This window comes from Apteryx mantelli, chromosome 2 (genome assembly GCF_036417845.1).
Source record: "Apteryx mantelli isolate bAptMan1 chromosome 2, bAptMan1.hap1, whole genome shotgun sequence".
Classification (NCBI taxonomy): domain Eukaryota; kingdom Metazoa; phylum Chordata; class Aves; order Apterygiformes; family Apterygidae; genus Apteryx; species Apteryx mantelli.
The window spans coordinates 168321353-168342144 of NC_089979.1; the positions used below are offsets into that span (position 1 = coordinate 168321353).

Sequence of the window (20792 nt, forward strand, 5' to 3'; positions counted from 1 at the left end):
CATCTATGTAAACTCTATTTTCTGAATTATTACAAAAGCCTTATGACAATATATTAGGTTTATTTTCTCCTGCACGTGTGAGGCGAATCGTGTGGCCAGAAACATGCACAGTCACTGCAATTGCATGCATTGGTTGGCATTTGTACATAAGCAATCAGCCTGGGGCACAACTAAATGTGGGCTGCTGCACCTGGATAAAATTTGTGCCACACCAAGCACATGCACAGATTATGTGCATATAAATATAACTGACACAAACACCATAAAATGGTCATGATCGATAATATAAACCAACACTCGGAGATAGTCCTGCTCAGGATCTCTACAACCACTGTCTGGAACTGTTTGAAACATAGAAAATTAATGCTGAACTATTCCCTAGCAAAAAATAAAAATAAAAAATAAAAAAAATGTATGAGTTACTAAAAAGATTTCCATATTTTATAATACTTAGGGAGAACAATAAAGGTTTTTCAACCCCTTGCAGAATGTATAAAGTATGTTAGGATCAATCCAAGCTGTTTCTTCGAGTACTTTCTGAGTCCTAGTTTCCCTATGCATAAAAAGTGGATCCTATCTCCTCTTTTGGATTATACTCATTAATATCTGCTAGCTGTTTTTAATTCCTAAAATGGAAGGCGCTTATCAAAGTACAAAATACTATAATAAATAATACTCTGCTCCTACACTCACAATTAATTAGGCAGAAAGAACAATTTTGCCTAACAAACCATGATAATTCAGAAATCAGACCAGAACCACTATGACTGCTGATCATATTAGTTCACCTGGTGACTGAAAACAAAAATTCCTTATGCAGACATCAGAAGTAAATTATTAGACACCCGTATAAAATATATAACTATTGTTATTTTTTTACTTGCTGTTTCTGGGGCCCTCACAAATGCTGTTTACAAGTAGGAAGGTATTTCCTGAGTGATCAGTGTTTGAAATAAGTAAAATACCGAACTAGATTAGCTGCAGTTGACAATAACTGAAAATAACATTAAATTCCCCTCTCTCCATTAGTGACTGGTTTTAAAGTGCAGTGCATGTAAAAACCACTCTGTAACAGCAAAAAGTATTCTCACTATTCCTTTGGACCAACATTATATCTGCGATATCACAGTAACTCAGCAGACATCCCATCGCACTGAGGATGGAGCCAAATGCGGTTCATCGGAGAGGAGGTATGATACATAATCGATATAATAAGCGAGCATTAATTAGAACTAAGCTTCTGTGAAGTGTCGCAGTTTCCCATTCAGTTCCCATTAACTCCCATCCATTTTTAGCACTGCTATCAATACTGGAGCGAACACCAAAGAACGGGTTCTGACGTGTCGCTTATTGTGAGACGCTTCCATGATTTTTTCCACCTTTTATATTTGGGACCCATGATAGTCTTCCTCTTTGTCTGGAAGACCTCACCTTGAACATCAAGTGCAGCCACCACTTTAGTGCCTTCAGCTTCACAAGAATAGATGCCAGTGTCTTCTGGTACCGTAGGTTTAATTTTTAGCATGCTTACATTCCAGTCCTGCACGATAAGGACTCGCTGCCCATCTGCATGTATTTCCTGATCATTTTTCTTCCATATGGCATGCACTGGCCTAGAATATTGGCATATGAACTCTGCTGTGCCATCTTCATCAACAGTTATATCCTGCATGGGACTGACCACTTCAATGGTTGGATCTGTCAACCAACACGTCAGGAGGGACATGCATTAGCGGATCCTCAAGGAAATAGCAACCTGGAGATTTTTGACAAGTACAGAGTTGGAGGAAGCAGGCCGAGGGAGAGTGCAAGCAAGAAGCCGACCGGGCACACCAGGGATTAGCGGTTTAGTCTTTGCTTGGGTCAGCAGCAAGCAGGATAAAGCAAAACTGGTGCATTAGAATGTAACTAGCACACCGGAAAATGGACCAGCAGCAGTTAAGGCCTGCACTTTAACAGTCCTGACCACGAACTTCTGTGCAGAACATCTGCTGGCACTCCTGCCATCATTCGTTTTCCTCTCGGCCCTGGTGAGACTCTCTAGCCTAAGCAGTGCTGGATGTGAAACACTTCTGCTTCCCAGAACATTTCAAGAGCGCAAGTCTGAGATGGAGGAGCGCAGTGGATGATGGGCTGCCCTGACTGATTTGGGCAAAAGAAAGACATCAGCATTGTTCAGTGGGACTGGGGGAAGGGGCTTGAAAAGGCAAGCTCCAGCGGAGAGCCCACTCACAGCAGCATGCGGAGCAAAGCTCCTGGACAGCTCTAACAAGGAAGGGCACTGCACAGGGAGGAGGTACTTGCTCTTTTAATTAGCCCTCTGCCAGAGGCATAGGTTTGGGAAAAATAAGAAGCTTTTCCTTTTCACCAGCTGATCTGCAGATCAGACATCTGTCTGGAATGCTCCTCCTGAAGCTCTGTGCATTGGGCTGAGGGATTTCCAATGTTACTGGCAGACCTTGGGAAGCAAAGATAGCTTGGGAAACGTCTCTCGGCATTTCGTTGCAAGGCTTGATCCTGCTCTCTAAGGCTCCCTCTGCCACCCTGCGTGTGTGCGTGTGTGTGTATGGAGAGGAGGCATCGATGGCAGATCCTGGAGACTGAAGGACTCCAGGAAGGACTGAAGAAGCAAGAAGATCTCTGTGCAATTGGGGGACTACACCACCATCCCCATAAGATGGAGAAATATGCTCCTCACAGTCAGTGTCACCACTGGTTCCAAAAGAAGGAGACTGTCCTTTTCTCACTGCCCCACCGCTGAGCTAAGAGCTTGGTGGCCCTGTTCTCCCCCTCAGCATGACAGGAAGCACCCTGGGCCTTGGGGTACACTGGGGCCTGTAATCCTCACCCCTGCTCAAGGGGGTCAGAAGGAGAGGGCAGCTCTTCCAACCTTCTCCATTCCCCCGCTGCCCAGCCATGCTGGGACAGCGAACAGATGCAATTGTAGGACAACGGCATTGTGAAGGCCAAAGAAGAAAAGCTGTCATGAGATCTTGGTCATCATAGAATAGATATCCCGTTATAAGCACGCCAGGAGAATAGGGTTAGAACCACGGCACTAAGAGAGACGACCTGTTGCCTGATGAAGAACCAGCCACAGACAGCTAGATAGACTGAAACACACATAGCTTGAGGATGGATCTTTAAATTTCTGGACAAAGTAAAGTGCAGGAAATTGACTGTTAATACAAGCACAGTTAGAATTTCACTAGTGCTTTACTTTCCTATTAAATCAAGTGTTATTGAGCAGAGCACCATAACTGGGGTGTTTTTTAAAAGGTCTTCCTCATCCTAATCCAGTTAGAGTCATATAATACTGTGACTCGGTTCACATTAAAAAAAAAAAAAATCTTTACTTCAGCAGAAGCACAATATATCCACATACATGTTTGTACTAGCATGAGCTTTGGGTGTTAGACCTCTACAATTCTGTGATTCTATGAAATTAAAACTTCTCAGGAGCCCTTTATCTGGCTGAATATCTAACAGCGCATTTATTTTTAATTTATTTTCTACATCCACTGGAGCTCTTTGCCTACAGCGCTCAGAACTAGATTCTGTCTCTGGAAATACTGAAGTCAAATTTGATGGCAAATGGACATGTGATTTCTCATATTTACACACTGTCTCACTGCTGCACCATTCTGATATTAGATATAAATGATCTGGCATTTCTTCTCCTCAGAGAGCAAAATTTTCTGAAGGTCCAACAAGGGACACATCAGACTGACAGGGAAGCAGATAACAATTCCTGACTACAATTCCACATTGTGGACAATCCATGCTACGGTGAATAATTATAACACAGAGGAAGACCTGAACAAAGAGAACATTTCATCCTTTACGCCTCCTTACATACTAAACCTAATATACAAATCCCTTTCCCAAGTGAGGAATAAGCGCTATTTTGGTCTGAAAAATAACAGCTTTTCCAGATGGCTATAAAAGGACTGGATGTGAAGTAACTTGCTTTACCATAAAGTCTGGAGCTCAGTGTTATTTGCAGTTTGTGGCTACCCTTACCAAATGAGGAAAATATTCATTCAACAGACAACAAAGCTTTGCCAGCACAGCGCTAACTGTTAGTATTCAACCATTAGCAATCAACTGCTGGGGCCCACTTTGCCACCGTGCTACTCCGCGGTCATACCAGCGGCTTCCAGAGGAGCTCTGGAGCCACCAGTGCATGAGCCCAAGATCTTGACTTGGGAATATGTTGAGCTTAGTATATAGTGACAGTATCCAAGCTATGGTACAGCACAATAGCGAATTACGTGAACTTCTGGCCATGTGTTTCGTGGTATTATAAAAACAGCTTGGTGGGAGAATCAGGTAGCTGCACAGTGACCAAAGCACAGCCTCTTCTCCTGAATAGGTCCAGCTCTACCGAGATGTCAGGTGAAAGCAACAGCCCTGACCCTGCAACCTTTCCTCACCTGCATCATCCAAAAAGCAGATGTGGTTGTACCTACAAGACATGAGTACGGGTGGAAGGCTGCAGGACTGCTGTGTCAAAGAGGAATTTTGGAGACATTTAGTAAGGGTAGCCAGGAAGGCAGAAGCACTAGCACACTGAGCAATTGTGGAGGTGGCCATTTGTGTCTTCTCACAATGAAATACCTTTGACTAATAATTTAGCTGAAGATATAAGGGACCCCGCTCTGAAGGTGACAGTGCCTGAGTCATGGCACGCCACATCCTTTAGGGTTAGAGTGTGGACTGTCCCGTCCTGCTCAGAGATTTCTGTCACAAAGTTGTTGTGAAGGGGAGATCCATCAAGCCACCACTGTACATTCTTCACGCCCGGGCGTGAGAGCTCGCAGGTGAACGTGGCTGTCTCACCCACAAAGACGTCTGTGTTCTTTAAATCAGAAACTATGACTGCTGCTTCTTCTGTATAACAGAGCAAGAGAAGGCGCCAAAGGAAAACAAAAGCATAAACATACACACGTTCCTTCCAGCAGAAATAACCTAAGCGACAGTGCAAGTTGTCCAGGAAAATTAAATTTGCAATGCTTGTTCTGGGGAAAAAAAGACCTTACATTTCTTTCAAGGGTTTAAAAAACACCTTCCATCCTTCACCCGCTTGCAAATGAAGTATGTTTGTTTGTCTGCAAACACTGTTTCATTGAAAGAACACTATATTTCATGACTAGTTCCTACCTGACTGTCCTGTGTGTCGCAGCCATCTGCATTGACATTGTATGCAGTCGCAGGCAGAAAGCTAGCTTAAGATTTAAATGGGGTATTTATTTAAACTGCTTTAAAAGATTAACAGAAATATCAACAACAATTGAAGCCATAATCAATCATAACAAGAAATTCAGTATTTTTCATAACAGTTACTCCAAACAAATAGTATTTCAACAGCACCATCTGCTATTGTACACAGTATGGTCAGTGCTTTGAACCGCATTCACCTATAAACGCTGGTCCAACCTCAGCATGGATGTAAATATTTACATCTTCCCTGAAATCAGGAGAGAAAAGAATGGAGTTTCAGCTGTTTCCACCTGAGACAAGTTTGGTCTGTTACTGTCAAAGATACCGGAGTGAGAAATTCTGGCAGAGAAGTCGGAGCATTTTCATCCCATTTCGTCTTACCTTGTACATACACAGAACCTGTGGTGATCTCGTATCCGGTGCTACAAGCGTAATCCCCGCAGTCGTCAGGCTCCACGCCGTGAATGATTAGCTCAGCGATGCTGCCTTTCAGTTTCATCTCATATTTGTCACTGGGCTGAATGACCGTCCCTCCTTTTCTCCACTCAACAGGCGCGTCCGGCTTGGAGATCTCGCAGTGCAGGACAGCCGTTCCCCCTTCTTCGGATTCCACGTTTTTCAGCTCCTCCTTAAACAGCACCGGTAGCACTGCAATGGAGAAGCAGACACAGCAGTGACTCAGGGCTAAGCGACACGCTTGCAACTCCTCCGGCTTGGCAGGTCCCAACTTTCTGAACCACAGCTTGCCCGCTGGGAACGCCACGTCTGCGGCAGGGCTTTTGAGTTCTGCCGCGGCCAAACGCTCATGGAGATCAGCCGCTGACACCGTGATGGGACACCATTGCTGCTTCATCTAGGATCGCTGTGGGTCACAGGCCATCTAAAGGGCTTCATGTGCGCACACCCACAATTTTCAGTGTAACCAGTTAGAGGGACAACAGCACAAATCACAGTGTTTGGACATTTAATTGCTGAAACCACTCATTCTGAGCAGAACACCGGCTGTGACAGCTCAACACAGGGTCTAAAAGCAAGATCTTGTCGCCTGAGTTAAAAGACACCGTACTCTTAGTATAAACCTAATAAAACTATATAAAAGCCCATTCTAAGCATAGAGAAATACTCCAGTCTCTCTTATTATCAGGTGGCAGGCAAGTTTCCTAAATGCTCTTGTACATACCCTCCATGAGCAGCAGCTGCAGTTTTGTTCCCAACTCTCACAGTGAGATCAAAATCGCAACTGCAGAAATTGAACTGGGTTTAAAAGACACTAGATTCTTTGAAGAACGGATTGTGGATCAAACCCTGTCCTGTTGTAATTCCCAGGCACAGAGCATTAACGATAATGCAGTAATAAGGCTTCCATTTCACCTTTGTGGAGGACAGCCACAGACAAAACTTCTCTGCCCCCAAGCAAGGGTCATCTTCTTACCTTTGACTTGCAACGATGCAGAGGTCTGCTGATCCCCTGAGTCACACGTGTATTCGCCAGCATCCTGAGCCTCAGCACCATAGATAAAGAGCTCAACACATGTCCCCTCTTGCCTGATCTCATACTTGTCACTTGCTTGCAACACCTTATCTCCTTTCCTCCACTCCACAGGAGCATTAGGTTTTGTCAGCTCACAGTGCAGCATGGCCGTGCGGCCTTCCTCCACTTCTTCATTCTTCAGCCAGTGTTTGAAAAGCACAGGCACCGCTTGAAGTGCAAAGAGGAAAAGAAAGTGTAAAACAAAAACAGAAAGTGGAGGAAAGTTTTATTTTTAAGGTACTGCTAAGAACCAAAATGGTAACGGCATTCATGAAGTTCACGTACAATTCTGCTGTATTTTCCTGAAGGACAGCTGCTGGGGGCAGGAATGTCTAGGTCTAAGCCAGGTGGAATTGCTCATACTACATGGGCTCCAGCACCCTTGACAAACTGCGTGGTGTCCACGGACTCGCTCTAGTACCTCAATGTCTTTCTAGTACTGAGGAGCCCCCAAAATGGATACAGTACTCCAGCTGTGGTCTCACAACTGCTGAGCAAAGAGGAAATCATACCTTTAACCTCTAGTCTGGCAGTGGTCTTCCCATCAGCTGTATGGCAGCTATAGTCCCCTGAGTCCTCGCGGTTCAAATCGTAAATGACCAGTGTGTGCACATTCCCCTCCTGCTTGATGCTGCACTTCTTGCTGGAGTGGATTGCAGACGTGCCTTTCTTCCACTCCACCGGGATGTCAGGCTTGGAGACCTCACAGGACAAGTGAGCTGTGCCACCCTCCTGCAGATCCAAGCTGCGGAGCTCCTTTACAAATGTGACGGGAGCAACTGCGGGGAAAAAGCACACAAACAGTGATGCAGCTGCATAATCCAGCATCACTCCCAAATGCTCTCTGACAGGTGACCATAAGAAATCGTAACATGTCACAGTCAAATTGTCAGATTTTTTTTTTTGTTCCGTTGCTAGAAGAAAGGCCAGGACAAATTTAGATCTCATGCAGGTGCCAGGGCAACTCCAGCGTCACTTCAGTTTGTTCTAACGTCTGCAGGATCAGTCCTGCCACATGGTAACAGTTTCTAGTCTGCAGCACATATATATCACTGGCTGGCTCTCTGGACATCAGAATGGGCCTGATTTAATGACTTAGTAAGCTTTTAAGCCAATGCAGAGTAAAAATATTTAATACATCACTGATTCGATGAAACGTAATGTTTGGAAGAACCTCTGACCACCCAAACAGTATCATGTTGAATTGTTTATACACATACAGCACTGAAAAGCAGTATTAATTTATATCTACGTATCTACATGTCTACATTTAATTTATATCTACATATCTACATTTTGAACCAGATCAGAGAGGAAGAAACAATATAAGCTATTGTTCTGGCCAATCTTTTAAAATCAGGAGCTCAGACATAAATATCTAACTCTTGCCTCAGTTAAGTTATCTGAATCTCACACAAGATTTCCAGAGGCCCTTCCTCCCACGTACACCTCTCCAGTAACTCAAGCAGTATTGGCAGGGCTTACCAGTACCTCCTAAACCCTTCTTTCTAGGGGATTGCTCACCTTTGACCGTTAGCTGTGCCCCCGAGGTATGCTGCCCGACTTTGAAACTGATGGGCCCGCAGTCTTCTAGTGTCACCTTCCTCAGGACCAAGGTGTGACACTTCCCTTGAACTCTGATCTCATTCATTTCATTAGACTGCAGGGGAACATCCCCCAGGAACCACTGGGCATCCTGAGTTGTCTCCCGGGACAGCTTGCATTCAAAGACTGCATCTTCTCCTTCATATGAAGCGACGTCCTTCAGTGTCTCCACTATGGTTGCTGCTGGTTCTTTATGGAAAGGTCAAAAGAGTTTGATAAATACTTTCAAATGATGTCTCCTATTTTCCTGGATTAAACATTTTGTTATGCTCATTCTTGACAATACTGCATTATCTGAAAGAACTTATGTCCACAAAGCACTAAACACTATATCTATGTGCATGCATAATTTGTGATGTTGCATACTTACAGATGCATAATGTGTGTGCCTATACACACATTAGGCACATACACATTACATGTGAGAGTCTATAAAGTATGCATGCTATACTGTATTGTGTGCACACAGGAGAAATATCTAATACACAGCATTGAAAGGCAATATATATATTGTGGAAACGTTGCCAACAGCTTGTAGTGGGTGATATTAATATTAAACCACAGAATCATTGACTTAAGGCCCGGTTCCGACGTCTCTGAAATCACTCTGATCTCTTTGAAATCCCCATCGTTCTGTTTGGGCACAGGACATACTCCAGGTGTCAAATTACTTAATCGTGTGCCACTCCCATGGAAACAAACTCTGTTCAGCCCTTCCCCGCTTGAAGTCCCACCTTTCACAAGCACAGCCGCCGTGGTTTGCTGGTCCCCTGTGTCGCACAGGTACTCTCCAGCATCAGCTTTGCTCAAGTTGCGAATTGTCAGCTCAGCCACAGAACCATCTTGGCACATTTTGTATTTGTCACTTGGCCACAGCACTGTCCCAGCCTTCTTCCACTGCACAGTGGCATTTGCTTTTGAGATTTCACAGCTCAGAGTGATAGTACCTCCTTCTTCTGCTTGCTGGTTCTGCAGGGGTTGCGTAAAGATCACCGGCAAAGCTAAACCAAGATAATCAGAGGAAGATGTTTAAGTTTCATTGCTGACTCTATCTCACCAATTCACTCATGTGAACTTGATCCTGCTTCACAGTTGTAATCTGATTTGCTCTTTTCCCTCTATGCTTCTGAATATATGAATCTTTTTTCGGGACATATTGATAACATGTGACCATACCAAGTGAATCAATTCTGTACCATCTTTAGTATCAGTAAGCAGAAAGGCTGCTAAAGCCCTAAGTGGTACATGTAGTAAAACTGTAGCACCATTCCAAATCTCAGTTACAAGGTCTTTAAAACCCAAACAAGCAATGATAGAAAGTGCTGGATTTCCAGGAGTACTAAGCACTTCGTGCTCCCCACTGATCTCTGGGCACTGCACACCCTGAGCATCTCTGGAAATGAGTTCCATTTTATGCAGGAGCTGTCACTGGTATGGATTCTTAAGCATCCAAGTGCCTGAAATCCTCATCACAGAACGGGACCAGTCTCTCTGCCACTCTGTCCTTGAAACGTACATTATGGAACGTTTAAACTAACACAGAGCTACCAAAAAGGTGAAGTGAAAGCCTTTTGTCACCTTTCACCACCAAGGATGCCATAGTTTGCTCATCGCCAGAATCACAGACGTAGTCCCCAGCATCCTTCAGCTGTAGCTCGTGGATGAGTAGCCCTACAACAGAGCCCATCTGCTTCATCTCGTATTTGTTGCTGGCTTGGAGCAAGACCGACCCTTTTTTCCACCTCACTGGCGCATCATGTTTTGAGAGTTCAGCATGAAGGGTCACCGTAGAGCCTTCCTTGGCTTCCTGGTTTTGGAGCTTTTTTACAAAGACTGCTGGAATGGCTGGGACCACACACAGAGACACAAAAGGACAGATACGCTCAGTACAGCTGCTTACAGGACAAATATTCGGGCACTGCTAGATCCTGGAGCTAGTGTGAGAGCAGGCAGGTACAAGCCCTTCACGAGAGAGACCTCATGGGATATTTTAAAAGACAGCATTTCACATTAATTTCATGGCCCCTATTTACATTAGTCGATTTTTTATCTCAGGAAAAGCTACATTAACATTGTATTTGGATCGGGGTGGATTTTTAAAAGCAGACAAACTGACACGTTACACCTGTTTATAGGAGCCTAGACACTGAAAGTACTTTGGTGGCTCACTTCTCAGCTGCAGCTGAGTGCCCTGGTAAGTTTGAGCACTTGGACTCTGGAGCACCATTTGCCCAGGCGGGACTGCAGCTCAAAGGACAGAGGTGGTTAAGGATCAAAATTGTCTGTCTGGTCACTCAGACAGAAGCCCCTGGGGTCTAGAACTGTGCAAGCAGTTATTACACCTGCATCTCTCCATGTTCATTGCTGAAGACACTTACTAGAGGATTTAAAATAACTTCTGAAAGCAAAAAGACTGCATCCTCAGCTGCTGTCTGTCAGCAAAGTTCATCGGAAGTCAAGGACAGTAGATAACATCCACACGCTAGTACTAAGTTATGAAAGTGGAATAAGTCTTTCTTAAAAACAAAACAAAACAACTTACCTTTAACAGTTAAAGTGGCTGTTGTTTGCTGGTTTCCATTATCACAGATGTATTTGCCCGAGTCTTCTGGTTTTAAATGATAAATTTTTAAAGTATGGATTGTTCCCTCTTGCCTAATTTCATACTTGGAGCCTGGGGAAATCACTTGGGAGCCCTTCTTCCATTCCACCGCGACATTAGGCTGGGAGACCTCACAGTGAAGGATGGCCGTTTCTTCTTCCTGCAATTCTGTGTCCTGTAATTTCTCCTTAAAGACTGGAGGTGGCACTGAAATTACAAACACAGCAGAGGTGAATTTACAGTCACCCATATCTTGCTTCCCTACAGTTGCAACTTACAGTTGAACAGTTAAGTATTAAAAAAAAGCTTTAACTTCTGTGTAAGATACTGGGGTGGTTAAAACAAGTGAATGGATTTTGAATGAAAGCCATTGGCAGATGTTTCTAGAAGTTAAGGAAATACTAATAAAAAATTTTGCACATATTTTGTCTAGTTCAGATGGCATGGGGACTTTGACCAGGCAAGCAGTTTCGAAAAGGGAAGGAGAAGGACGTTTGAGAATTTCTTCTGCCTCCAAATCACTCTGGAGCTCAAGCACAAGCACCCGACTACGGTGAGTTAGCAAGGAGTGAACGATGGACAGGTTGGGCCTTGTACTGCCAGCACGCGCAAAATCAAATTGCTGCCTACTCTCTCCAGTCCTGTTCCTCTCTCTTACCTTTTACTGTGAGCATTGCTGTAGATGTGTGTGGTCCCACTCGGAAAGCAACAGCCCCAATGTCCTGCTCAGTCACCTTCCTTAACGTCAGGGTGTGAATCTTCCCCTTTTCCACGGAGATTTCATTCATTTCATTGTTTTGCAGAGCAACATCCTGCAGCTTCCATTCAACGTCCCTTGCGTTCTCATGAGAAACTTGGCACTGAAAAGTCACGTCGTCCCCCTCAAACACCACCATGTCCTTTAGGCCACTCACAATGGTCACGTCAGGCTCTGCAAAAAGTCCAGGGTTCAGTAGTCAAGCCACGAAAGCCAAAATGTGGACCAAATCATAGAATTATAAAATAACATAGGCTGGAAGGGACCTCTGGAGGTCACCTGATCCAACCACTGCTCAAAGCAGGGCCAACTTAGAGGAGGTTGCTCAGGGCCTCAACCAGCAGAGTTTTAAGTATCTCCAAGGATGGAGAGATCACAGCTTCTCAAATTACATATTTTGAACTCTGATGTGTGACCACTTTCAGCCAGGGGCTTCAGTGACAGCCAATATCTTTCAGGATCACTCTTTCTTTCTCTCTCTCAGAAATATGCTCCATATTTATTTTTTTAATTACTTCTTGTAATCCTGTATCCTGTAATTGGGCGAATAGAGATTGAATACCAGCTTCCAAGTTCAGGATCTGGAAATCTGCTGTGTTTGCACTTCAGATTATGTTAAACACATTCAAAACTGATCCCCACCACTGCCTGTTTTCAAACAGAACTGCATATACTCTGTGCTGCTGCTCCAGTCTGCCTGGGTATCAGGGAGGCACCGTGCCCTCAGCAGGGCCAACAGGGTCAGCGGGAGCAACGGGCTTTTGCATTTCAGTTTGCGTCCTGCTTCTATCACAGCTGGGCACTTGCAGATCTGTGCAAAGATCGCACAGCCTGCAACGAGGCAGAAGCTACACCCTGAATCTCGTGGGCAATACTGAAGGGGAAGAAACACAGTCCTCACTTGAGCAAATACAATAGAGATTTATACAACGGAGGTCACCCTACGTGTGAAAAGGGGTGCAGTTGGGCATAGTATATAGAGCATCCATAATATATAGAGCAGCCTATAGAGTGGCTAGAAGTGATTGTTCCACACTAGTGACCCAGTCTGAAAGACAGCTCTGTCTGTAATGAATTAGGGCCAGATGCAGTTGGCAGGTGACTGGAAGCTGGGGACGACCCATCTGATCACTCACATGATGTCGAGCAAACGTTCAAAGCCACATGAGCAGAAACTTACAGCTGCCTCATCCTCTCCGGGCCCCCAAGCAAACCAGTGCATTTATTCACTGATCATAATAAGATTTTGTATGGCTTCATGATACCCCTCCTGTACTCTGGGTGCATTTATTACAACAGTAACATGTTGCAAAATCTTAGCACGTTGAACTGAAAATCCCCTTGCCCCAGTAAACGGCTCTTGCCTTTCACAGTCAGCTTTGCAGAGGTTGTCTCATCCCCAGCCTTGCAGGAATACTCTCCGACGTCGCTAGGCTCCAAGTGGTGGATACGCAGTTCGCGGAGGGTGCCGTCCTGCCACATTTCATACTTGGAACTTGGGCGAAGCACGACTCCATCTTTGCTCCACTCCACCGCTGCTTTGCCTACGGTGATCTCACAGCGCAGCCTGGCCGTTCCTCCCATTTCCACTTGCTCGCTCTTCAGCTGTTGCTTCAGCCGAGGTTTGATGGCTGCAAAGTTGAGAGCAATTAATGCACAACCCATTAGCTTGAATGTACGAATGTGGCTTCTGCCCAGCTCAGCACAAGGAACCTGGGGTCTGAAGCTGCAGAACAAATGTGCATTTGGTGATTACGTGATAATGACAAAAAAAATTTTTTTTATTCTGTATATCTAGAAAAGGAGCGGATCAGACAGCTCCTCAGATGTGTTCACTTCTCAAAGGCAAGGGCATGCACCTTGTAACAGTACCTTTCACACAACTTATCTTGATCCTGAAAATTCTCAAATGGATCAATCACAGAATCACAGAATGGTTGAGGTTGGAAGGGACCTCTGGAGATCATCGAGTCCAACCCCCCTGCTCAAGCAGGGTCACCTAGAGCATGTTGCACAGGATCGCGTCCAGGCGGCTTTTGAATATCTCCAGAGAAGATCATCAAGATCATGTCTAAGCAGAATCTGGTACTTGATGACTAAAACGAATTTAGACTAAAACTAGTCTAAATCTGTTGATGTTACGGAGATACTCCTCACTTCCAACACTATAAACAATGTAAGCAAATGCTTTATTTCGCTGCTGTCTTTCCAAGACCCTAGACTGTCAACAGTAAGTCCTTCCAGCGCATGGACAAACAAATGCACCGCGCTCATTCAAACCAGGCTCAGACAACAGCTTGTCATCAACAAAAGCGAGAAGGGAATATCCATCCCATGTGCATGAGCAGTTGAGAAAAGGGGAATTTCAGTGCTTGTGGTTCTCCTATCTAGCTCCTGTTGCGATATATCTAAAGCAAGCACAGGACTCCTAGGTGAGCCAGCAGCTGCTTTCATGGCTCAGATTCAGCCACCAGGAGTTTGAAAAGCTGTGGCTCAGATCGAAAACACAAGTTCCAGCCAACAAATGAGACAGTCACAAACCTTTCACAGACCATGATTAGCAACACACATTATTCCTGGTTTGTTTAAATGCACGATGTTTTCAGGATTTTCATGAGAGGACAATGAAAAACAGAAAGCAATACAAAACAACACACTTTTGTAACTGGCCTATGATTAATTATTGATCCAGCTGAACCAGTAATTAATGCAAAGCGCCAAAAATAAAGATCTATTAGAATTTCAAAATCCCCATGATGCAAAGTTTCTTGCTTTTATTAATAGTAGAGGAATGAGCCTAGATACTGTGCCTTATAGACTTAAATAGACATTCTCTGAATCCCTTCCAATAAAATTCATTTCTCCATCTTCTGATTTATCACTGAGCACCTGCTTGGCTCTTCATCTTACTTTTGGAAGGACTTAACAGAATATCAACCACACAATTGCACAAAACCCTTCTAGCCTCTGCTCCATTTTGGTGCAATGCTAACCATTCACTCTGAGGACTGCTGTGCTCTGCTGGTCTCCTGTATCACACGTATAATCGGAGGCATCTTCTGGTTCTACATTGTGGATCACGAGTTCCGCTATGCGACCGTTTAAATTAATGTCATATTTGGCACATGGGAAGAGCTCCATGGTGCCTTTCCTCCACTCCACAGTTGCCTTATCCTTTGTCAGCTCACACTGGAATTTCACTGCAGCTCCTTCTTCCACATCCTTGTCCTTGAGCTCCTTTTTGAAAAGGACTGGCAAGGCTAAAAGAAGGGCAAAAAAAGAAAAAACAGGAGCCTGAGTCATGTCCTGCTTACCATGTCTAGACTGACTTTCAGGGGAACAAAGTTACTGTGATTTTCAAGCGCTACATTCCCAGGCAGGATCCACGTTTCCTAGTTTGCCTGGAGCTGGTAACAGATCTTGCTGCACCAGAAGCAGACATCTGCACCTAAAAAGTTTCTTTCCTGTATTCCTTGGGTCAAATCCTTTCCAGGGCTGAATTATTTGAATGAACTTATCCTTTGGTTGATCTCAAAGATCTCAAAAGAAAAAAAAATACAGAAAACTCCACGGACAGCCTTGAGAAATCAGAAAGGTAGTTAGGAGTCTCTTTCCAGGATTTGGAAGAAAATCCTTTTTTAAATACATAAGTCACATGTCACGTGAAATGTCCAGACATTATGCTAAAGCCTTGTTCTTCCTTTAATCTCTCCCAAGCTGTAAGGCTAAAAAGTGTTTCTTCTTATAACCCAACACACCAATGCAGCACTGGAATAACAAAGTATCTTCCTCTTCCATTCTCATTTAAAAAAAAAACAAACAAAAACCGGGTGCATCAGATGCAAAGGGAAGTATTTATGGGCAAAATATTATGCACTTCAAAATAATCATATTCAAGCTGTTGCTTTGTGTGGGATGATATCTACTGCTTTATGAATCAGCTCACACCACCTACCTTTCACATTTAAAGATGCCTTTGTTTCCTGATCCCCACTATCACAGCTGTATTCTCCTGTATCTTCTAATTTGAGATTATGTATTAAGAGCTCTACCAAGCACTCCCTCTGCCTCATTTCATATTTCTGGCTGGGCTGCAGCTCCACTCCTCCTTTCTTCCATTCCACTGCGGCACTGGGTTTTGACAGCTCACAACAGAACGTAGCTGTACTTCCTTCCTCAGTTTCCTTATTTTGAAGGGGTTGTTTAAATGTGACAGGCAGGGCTGCAAAATGTGAGAGGTAAATGTTTTAACAGTGCTTTACTCCTGAACGGACCCAATCCTACCATCGTTCTTCAGAAACGGTCTGTTCTCCTGATTCCACAATCCTTGGGCTGCAGCTCTCTTTCTTGGTAGCATCCTTCTTGAATCATTAGGTGAAACAAGAGGCGAGGACAGATTGTGAAATTAGGGACACAGTTGGTCTCACAAAGTGGTCCACCGAATGGTCTCCACGCCAGTGTCTCCATGCCAGCTAGGGATGGTTTAGTCAAAGAACACGGGGACACAGCGGGATGCTCTTTCTCTTACATGGACCCTTGTTCTTCCTTAATAAACATCTGTGAGTTTGCAATATTTGGCTGACAGACTTGATCCCCAAATAAAACTTCTGCCAACATCTAAAAGACCAAGTCAGCACTCAAGAACAGGAATAGATAGCACAGTAAGATGAAAATAAGACAACAAATGGAAGAGGAAGGGGAAATTCAGACTTCAGAAAAGGTCTTGCTCAATTTGGAAGAAAGGGCTGAGGAAAACCCATGAGGACACAGCAGTTTACACTCAAAGTTCATACGTGAGGCTCAAAGCCTCAAGTAATAATACTGCGCATTCAGAACATGTTACAGAAATCCTTTAGCCACAGCTCTGCCCAATCGTTGCATCCCTTAGGCCTACCAAAGCCATGAACAATCATTCCCCAAATTCCCATATGCAGCCAAACTCCCTGCACTCAGAGGGCATAAGGATTCATTATATTTTGACATCCTGGCAAGGTTTAATTGCTTTGATGCTGATTAATCATTCCAGATACTATAAGCAGAACCCTTCTACCCTGACCATGTGTCAGGCTCAAGTCGAATATGTATGCTGCTATCGAAGACCAGCAACAAAGCAAATAAACAGCAGTAGGGATCATTGAGAGACGCTCCTTTCACTCCGTGTTTACTGAGTCAAGGGTCAGCACTCTGCCTGCCTACCATGCACAGTGACTGCAGCCGTTGTCTGCTGATGTCCAGAGTCACAGGTGTACTTTCCTGAATCTTTCAGTTCTAAGTCATGAATGACCAGCTCCGTAGTGGAGCCCTGCTGCTTCATCTCGTATTTCAAACCAGGGCAGAGAATAATATCTCCTTTCCTCCACTCCACTAGAGCATTGGGTTTGGTAAGCTCACACTTCAGTGTTACTGTACCACCTTCTTCTGTATTGGCATCTTGAAGCTCTTGTTTAAAAAGTGCCGGCAGGGCTATGAAATAGAAACATAACTTGCAACATACTGCAAATTGGTTTTGGGAAAGAAAAAATAGAAAGAAATTGCAAACACCAAAATAGTTTTTTGCAGATGGATCTAAACATCAAAGCTCTAAATCCAAACTACAAGGTTATTTTCCCTGAGAGGTAATAGGAATATCTGCAGAACAAAGTTGTTGATTTCAAGAAGTCACATTGGCCAGCAAGTATGTACAGGCTTCATCTAATCTAAGACCTAAAGGCAGCAGAAGATTTTGCCAACTATAAAAGTAATTGACGTGTCCTGATCACTGAAGAGGTCTTCTACAGATCTGCAGGAGGGCACAGGAGAATACAGAACAATATTTTCAGGTATACACAGCCTGGAGATCATCAAAGACAAGGAATACTATTTTAAATAAATGGAACTTCAGTTAATAAGGTTGGACAAACAGAGATAGAAAACAGAACACCTGATAGGAGAGGACAGACTTTTCTAGTCAGGAAAGAGGAGATAATTTTTACCCTGGACTGTTAACACAGCTGTAGACTGGTGCTCTCCACACACACAGGTGTAGTCTCCTGCATCCTTCTCAGCTATTTCACGAATCATCAGCTCTGTCTTGGTCCCTTCCTGCCTCATTTTGTATTTCTCACTTGCTTTGAGGATCCGCTGGTCTTTCCTCCACTCCACAGGAGCAGCTTTGGTAAGCTCACAGTGCAGAACAACATCTTCACCTTCTTTTGCTTCCTTGTTCATTAGCTCGTCCTTAAAAAGTGGTGGCAGGGCTAAAGGATGCAACACGGACAAGTGGTCATCAGAAAAGCAGAATTCAAATCCCAATTTCTTTTTGGTACTTGGGATTATTTCCCCTTATGCCTCCCTTTTTCACCCTATTCTAAACTTGCTTAGCAATAGCCAAGTTCAGAAACTCTGAAAGGATCCTTCTTCAAGCGTGATGCGAGCATGGTTTCACTTACCATCAACAATTAATTCCCTGACTGTCTGCTGATTTTCATAGGGAAAAAGCAATACAGAGATACACAGTTCTACTGGATACAGTAGCATTTTACTTACATAGGTATGATTTTACTTAGATAGGTATGATTTCCAGGAGGCTGGTAGAGCGATTTTGTTTGTTTGACTGAAAACTATATACATGAAAGCATCCAGAGTTCAAAAGAAACCTATTTCTGTTTTGAAATTGAAGTCTGAAGGGCCATAACATGCAACGGGAGAATTTCAGGTTCTCACTTTCCCATTTTGGAAATCTGAGCCGAAGGAAGAACAAACTACAGGAACATTAACCTCAAAGAAACTAATTCTTAACATCTAAGCCACAAACCTGCCTTGTGCACAGCTAATATTAATGGGGAGGGAGTGCCAACACAGACCACTTCTCAGACAGGTCAGAAAAAAAGCATGTTTCAGGGAAGCCCAGGAGAGAGTTAGAAGTTGCTGGAAAAAGCTGGTGGGGACAGAACTGGGTCCCTTTGACCACAGTTCCTCAAAGCCAAGGAAGGTTCCTGCACTAAAACACATGCCCATTAATGAGAGGAGAGCAGAACATCAGGTAATGAGATTATTAACATAAAACAAGGATTTATTTCTGATTTGGTTTATTGGGAGCTGGTAGAATAAAGAGTGTAACTGCTGAAAACCTGTCTTTTTTTTTTTTAATTCCTAACTGTCAAGGTAGTTTCTACTTTGCTGGTCCCCACATAGAGGTTTAGTCCCCCACATCCTTCAAACCTAGGTTATGAAATAGCATAAAGTGCTCTGAAATAGCACCTCTTATCACATTTTGCATTTATGATTTTAAAAATCTGGTGCCCTTTCTGCCAGTCCCCAGGAACAGCCATGGCCAGGTCACAGAGCAGAGTGACCTCTCCTCCCTCTTGGGCTTCCCCATCCCTCACTACTTGTTTGAACAGTGAGGAAGTGAAACAAAGGAGATGAGGGGAAACAAGCTAGAAAATGTAAGTGCCCAAGAACAGGAAGCTTGAGAAGAAAAGAAAAAAACCCATCTCATTTCCTCCTTTTGGGGGGAGAGGGATTAATAATGCCCCCGAATTTGTGTTGAGCAAATCTTTTTCAGAAAGAAATGAGCTATGCATAGAACAAGAGAAGACAAAGGGAAAAAGCAAAGGCAGGTTACTGATCCAGGGCTGAAAGAGCTGAATTTCAGAGTGATATCTATCCATAGAGCTAGTTATTAATTTAATAGTGCCTTTTTACCACGGACTGTTAAGGTTGCTGTTGTCTTCCGGTCACCACAAACACAGGTGTAATCTCCAGCGTCTTTGACTTCTAGGTCATGAATGACCAGCTCTGCAGTAGTGCCAAGTTGTCTCATTTGATATTTGTCACTTGCTTTGAGCACTTTGGACCCTATTTTCCACTGCACGGGAGCTGCTTTGCTTAGTTCACAACACAGAGAAACTGATGCTCCTTCTGTAACTTCTTCATTTTTCAATTCTTCCTTGAAAAGCGCCGGCAGGGCTGGGAATGGAAAGTCAATACACAGCGTATTTAAACTAAGACCTCTGCAGTTTGCAGTTGGCATCAAGAACCCTTTTAATTTATGTTTAAATCTTGCCAAGTCAGGGACTTTAGTCTAGCCATTCAGGTTGAGGTTATCACTACGATGATCTGGAAAACTGAACCCAGCAGTAACAGCAGGAAAAGAAGAACTGTGCTGAAAGAAGAACTGTGTCAAAATACAAGTGGCTGGATGGATTCAAGATGTAACCTAGAGAATGTATCTCAGGGCCACCCTCCATGGGGGCAGGATATCTCAGCTGGTCTAACACCAGCATTCCTAGGCACTATTCCTTTAAATTTACAGGATAGCAGCTTGTCCGCATGGAGAAACAGCCATTTCCTCTACTCCCTTTGCAGGGATATCAGACCAAATTAAGATGGCAGAACAAGAAGTTCTCCTTTCCTGCACACACGAATTCCTAGGAAAAAGTCTAAAGCTGGTAGCTGAATGATTTACACAGTACTAGTATCCTTCAGAGAAGCAAATTAAAATAAACACACATCTGCAAGGTGAATTTACCATTCACTGTCAGAGAAGCAGTGGTGCATTGGTTCCCCCACACACACGTGTAGTCTCCCGCATCCTGCAGATCTAGCTCACGAATTTCGAGCTCAGCAACGGCATCATCCTGTCGCATGATGTATTTTTCACTTGCTCTGAGTATTTTGTTCCCTTTCTTCCATGACACAGATGCAGCCTTGGTCAGCTCGCAGTGCAGAGTTGCTGTTTGGCATTCTATGGCCTCCAGGTTCTTCAGTTCTTCTTTGAATATTGCAGGCAGGGCTGAAGGTCACAGAACGGACAAAGACATTAAAAACGACAAAATCCACACAGCTGATGGTAGGGAGAGGGAGAAGTTTGCTAAGGTACAGAAGCAGAGAACACTTTACGGTGGGAACAGTTTCCGCATAATTCTAGGACATTAAACAAACCAATAGGCAAAGAAGAAAATCAGCCTGGATGCAACCAGATCTTAGAGACAGCTTACAAGTTAAATGAAACAAATTCAACCACAGGTGAACACACAACAAATAGCAGATGAGCTGGTAGAGAAATACACGGTGTTGACAATACAGATAGA

At 43.8% G+C, this 20792-nt stretch overlaps 1 protein-coding gene across 1 annotated transcript in view; it reads right to left on the reverse strand.

The window, feature by feature from the left end:
* LOC136991347 (obscurin-like) overlaps positions 1–20792 on the reverse strand; it is a 139307-nt gene that overhangs the window by 62739 nt on the left and 55776 nt on the right. Inside the window, 16 exon segments of the mRNA XM_067292214.1 lie at positions 1432–1698; positions 4621–4893; positions 5605–5871; positions 6656–6922; positions 7267–7533; positions 8279–8548; positions 9094–9360; positions 10902–11168; positions 11620–11892; positions 13083–13349; positions 14712–14978; positions 15674–15940; positions 16915–17181; positions 17691–17954; positions 19405–19668; positions 20231–20494. Coding sequence (XP_067148315.1) covers positions 1432–1698; positions 4621–4893; positions 5605–5871; positions 6656–6922; positions 7267–7533; positions 8279–8548; positions 9094–9360; positions 10902–11168; positions 11620–11892; positions 13083–13349; positions 14712–14978; positions 15674–15940; positions 16915–17181; positions 17691–17954; positions 19405–19668; positions 20231–20494 — 4278 coding nt within the window.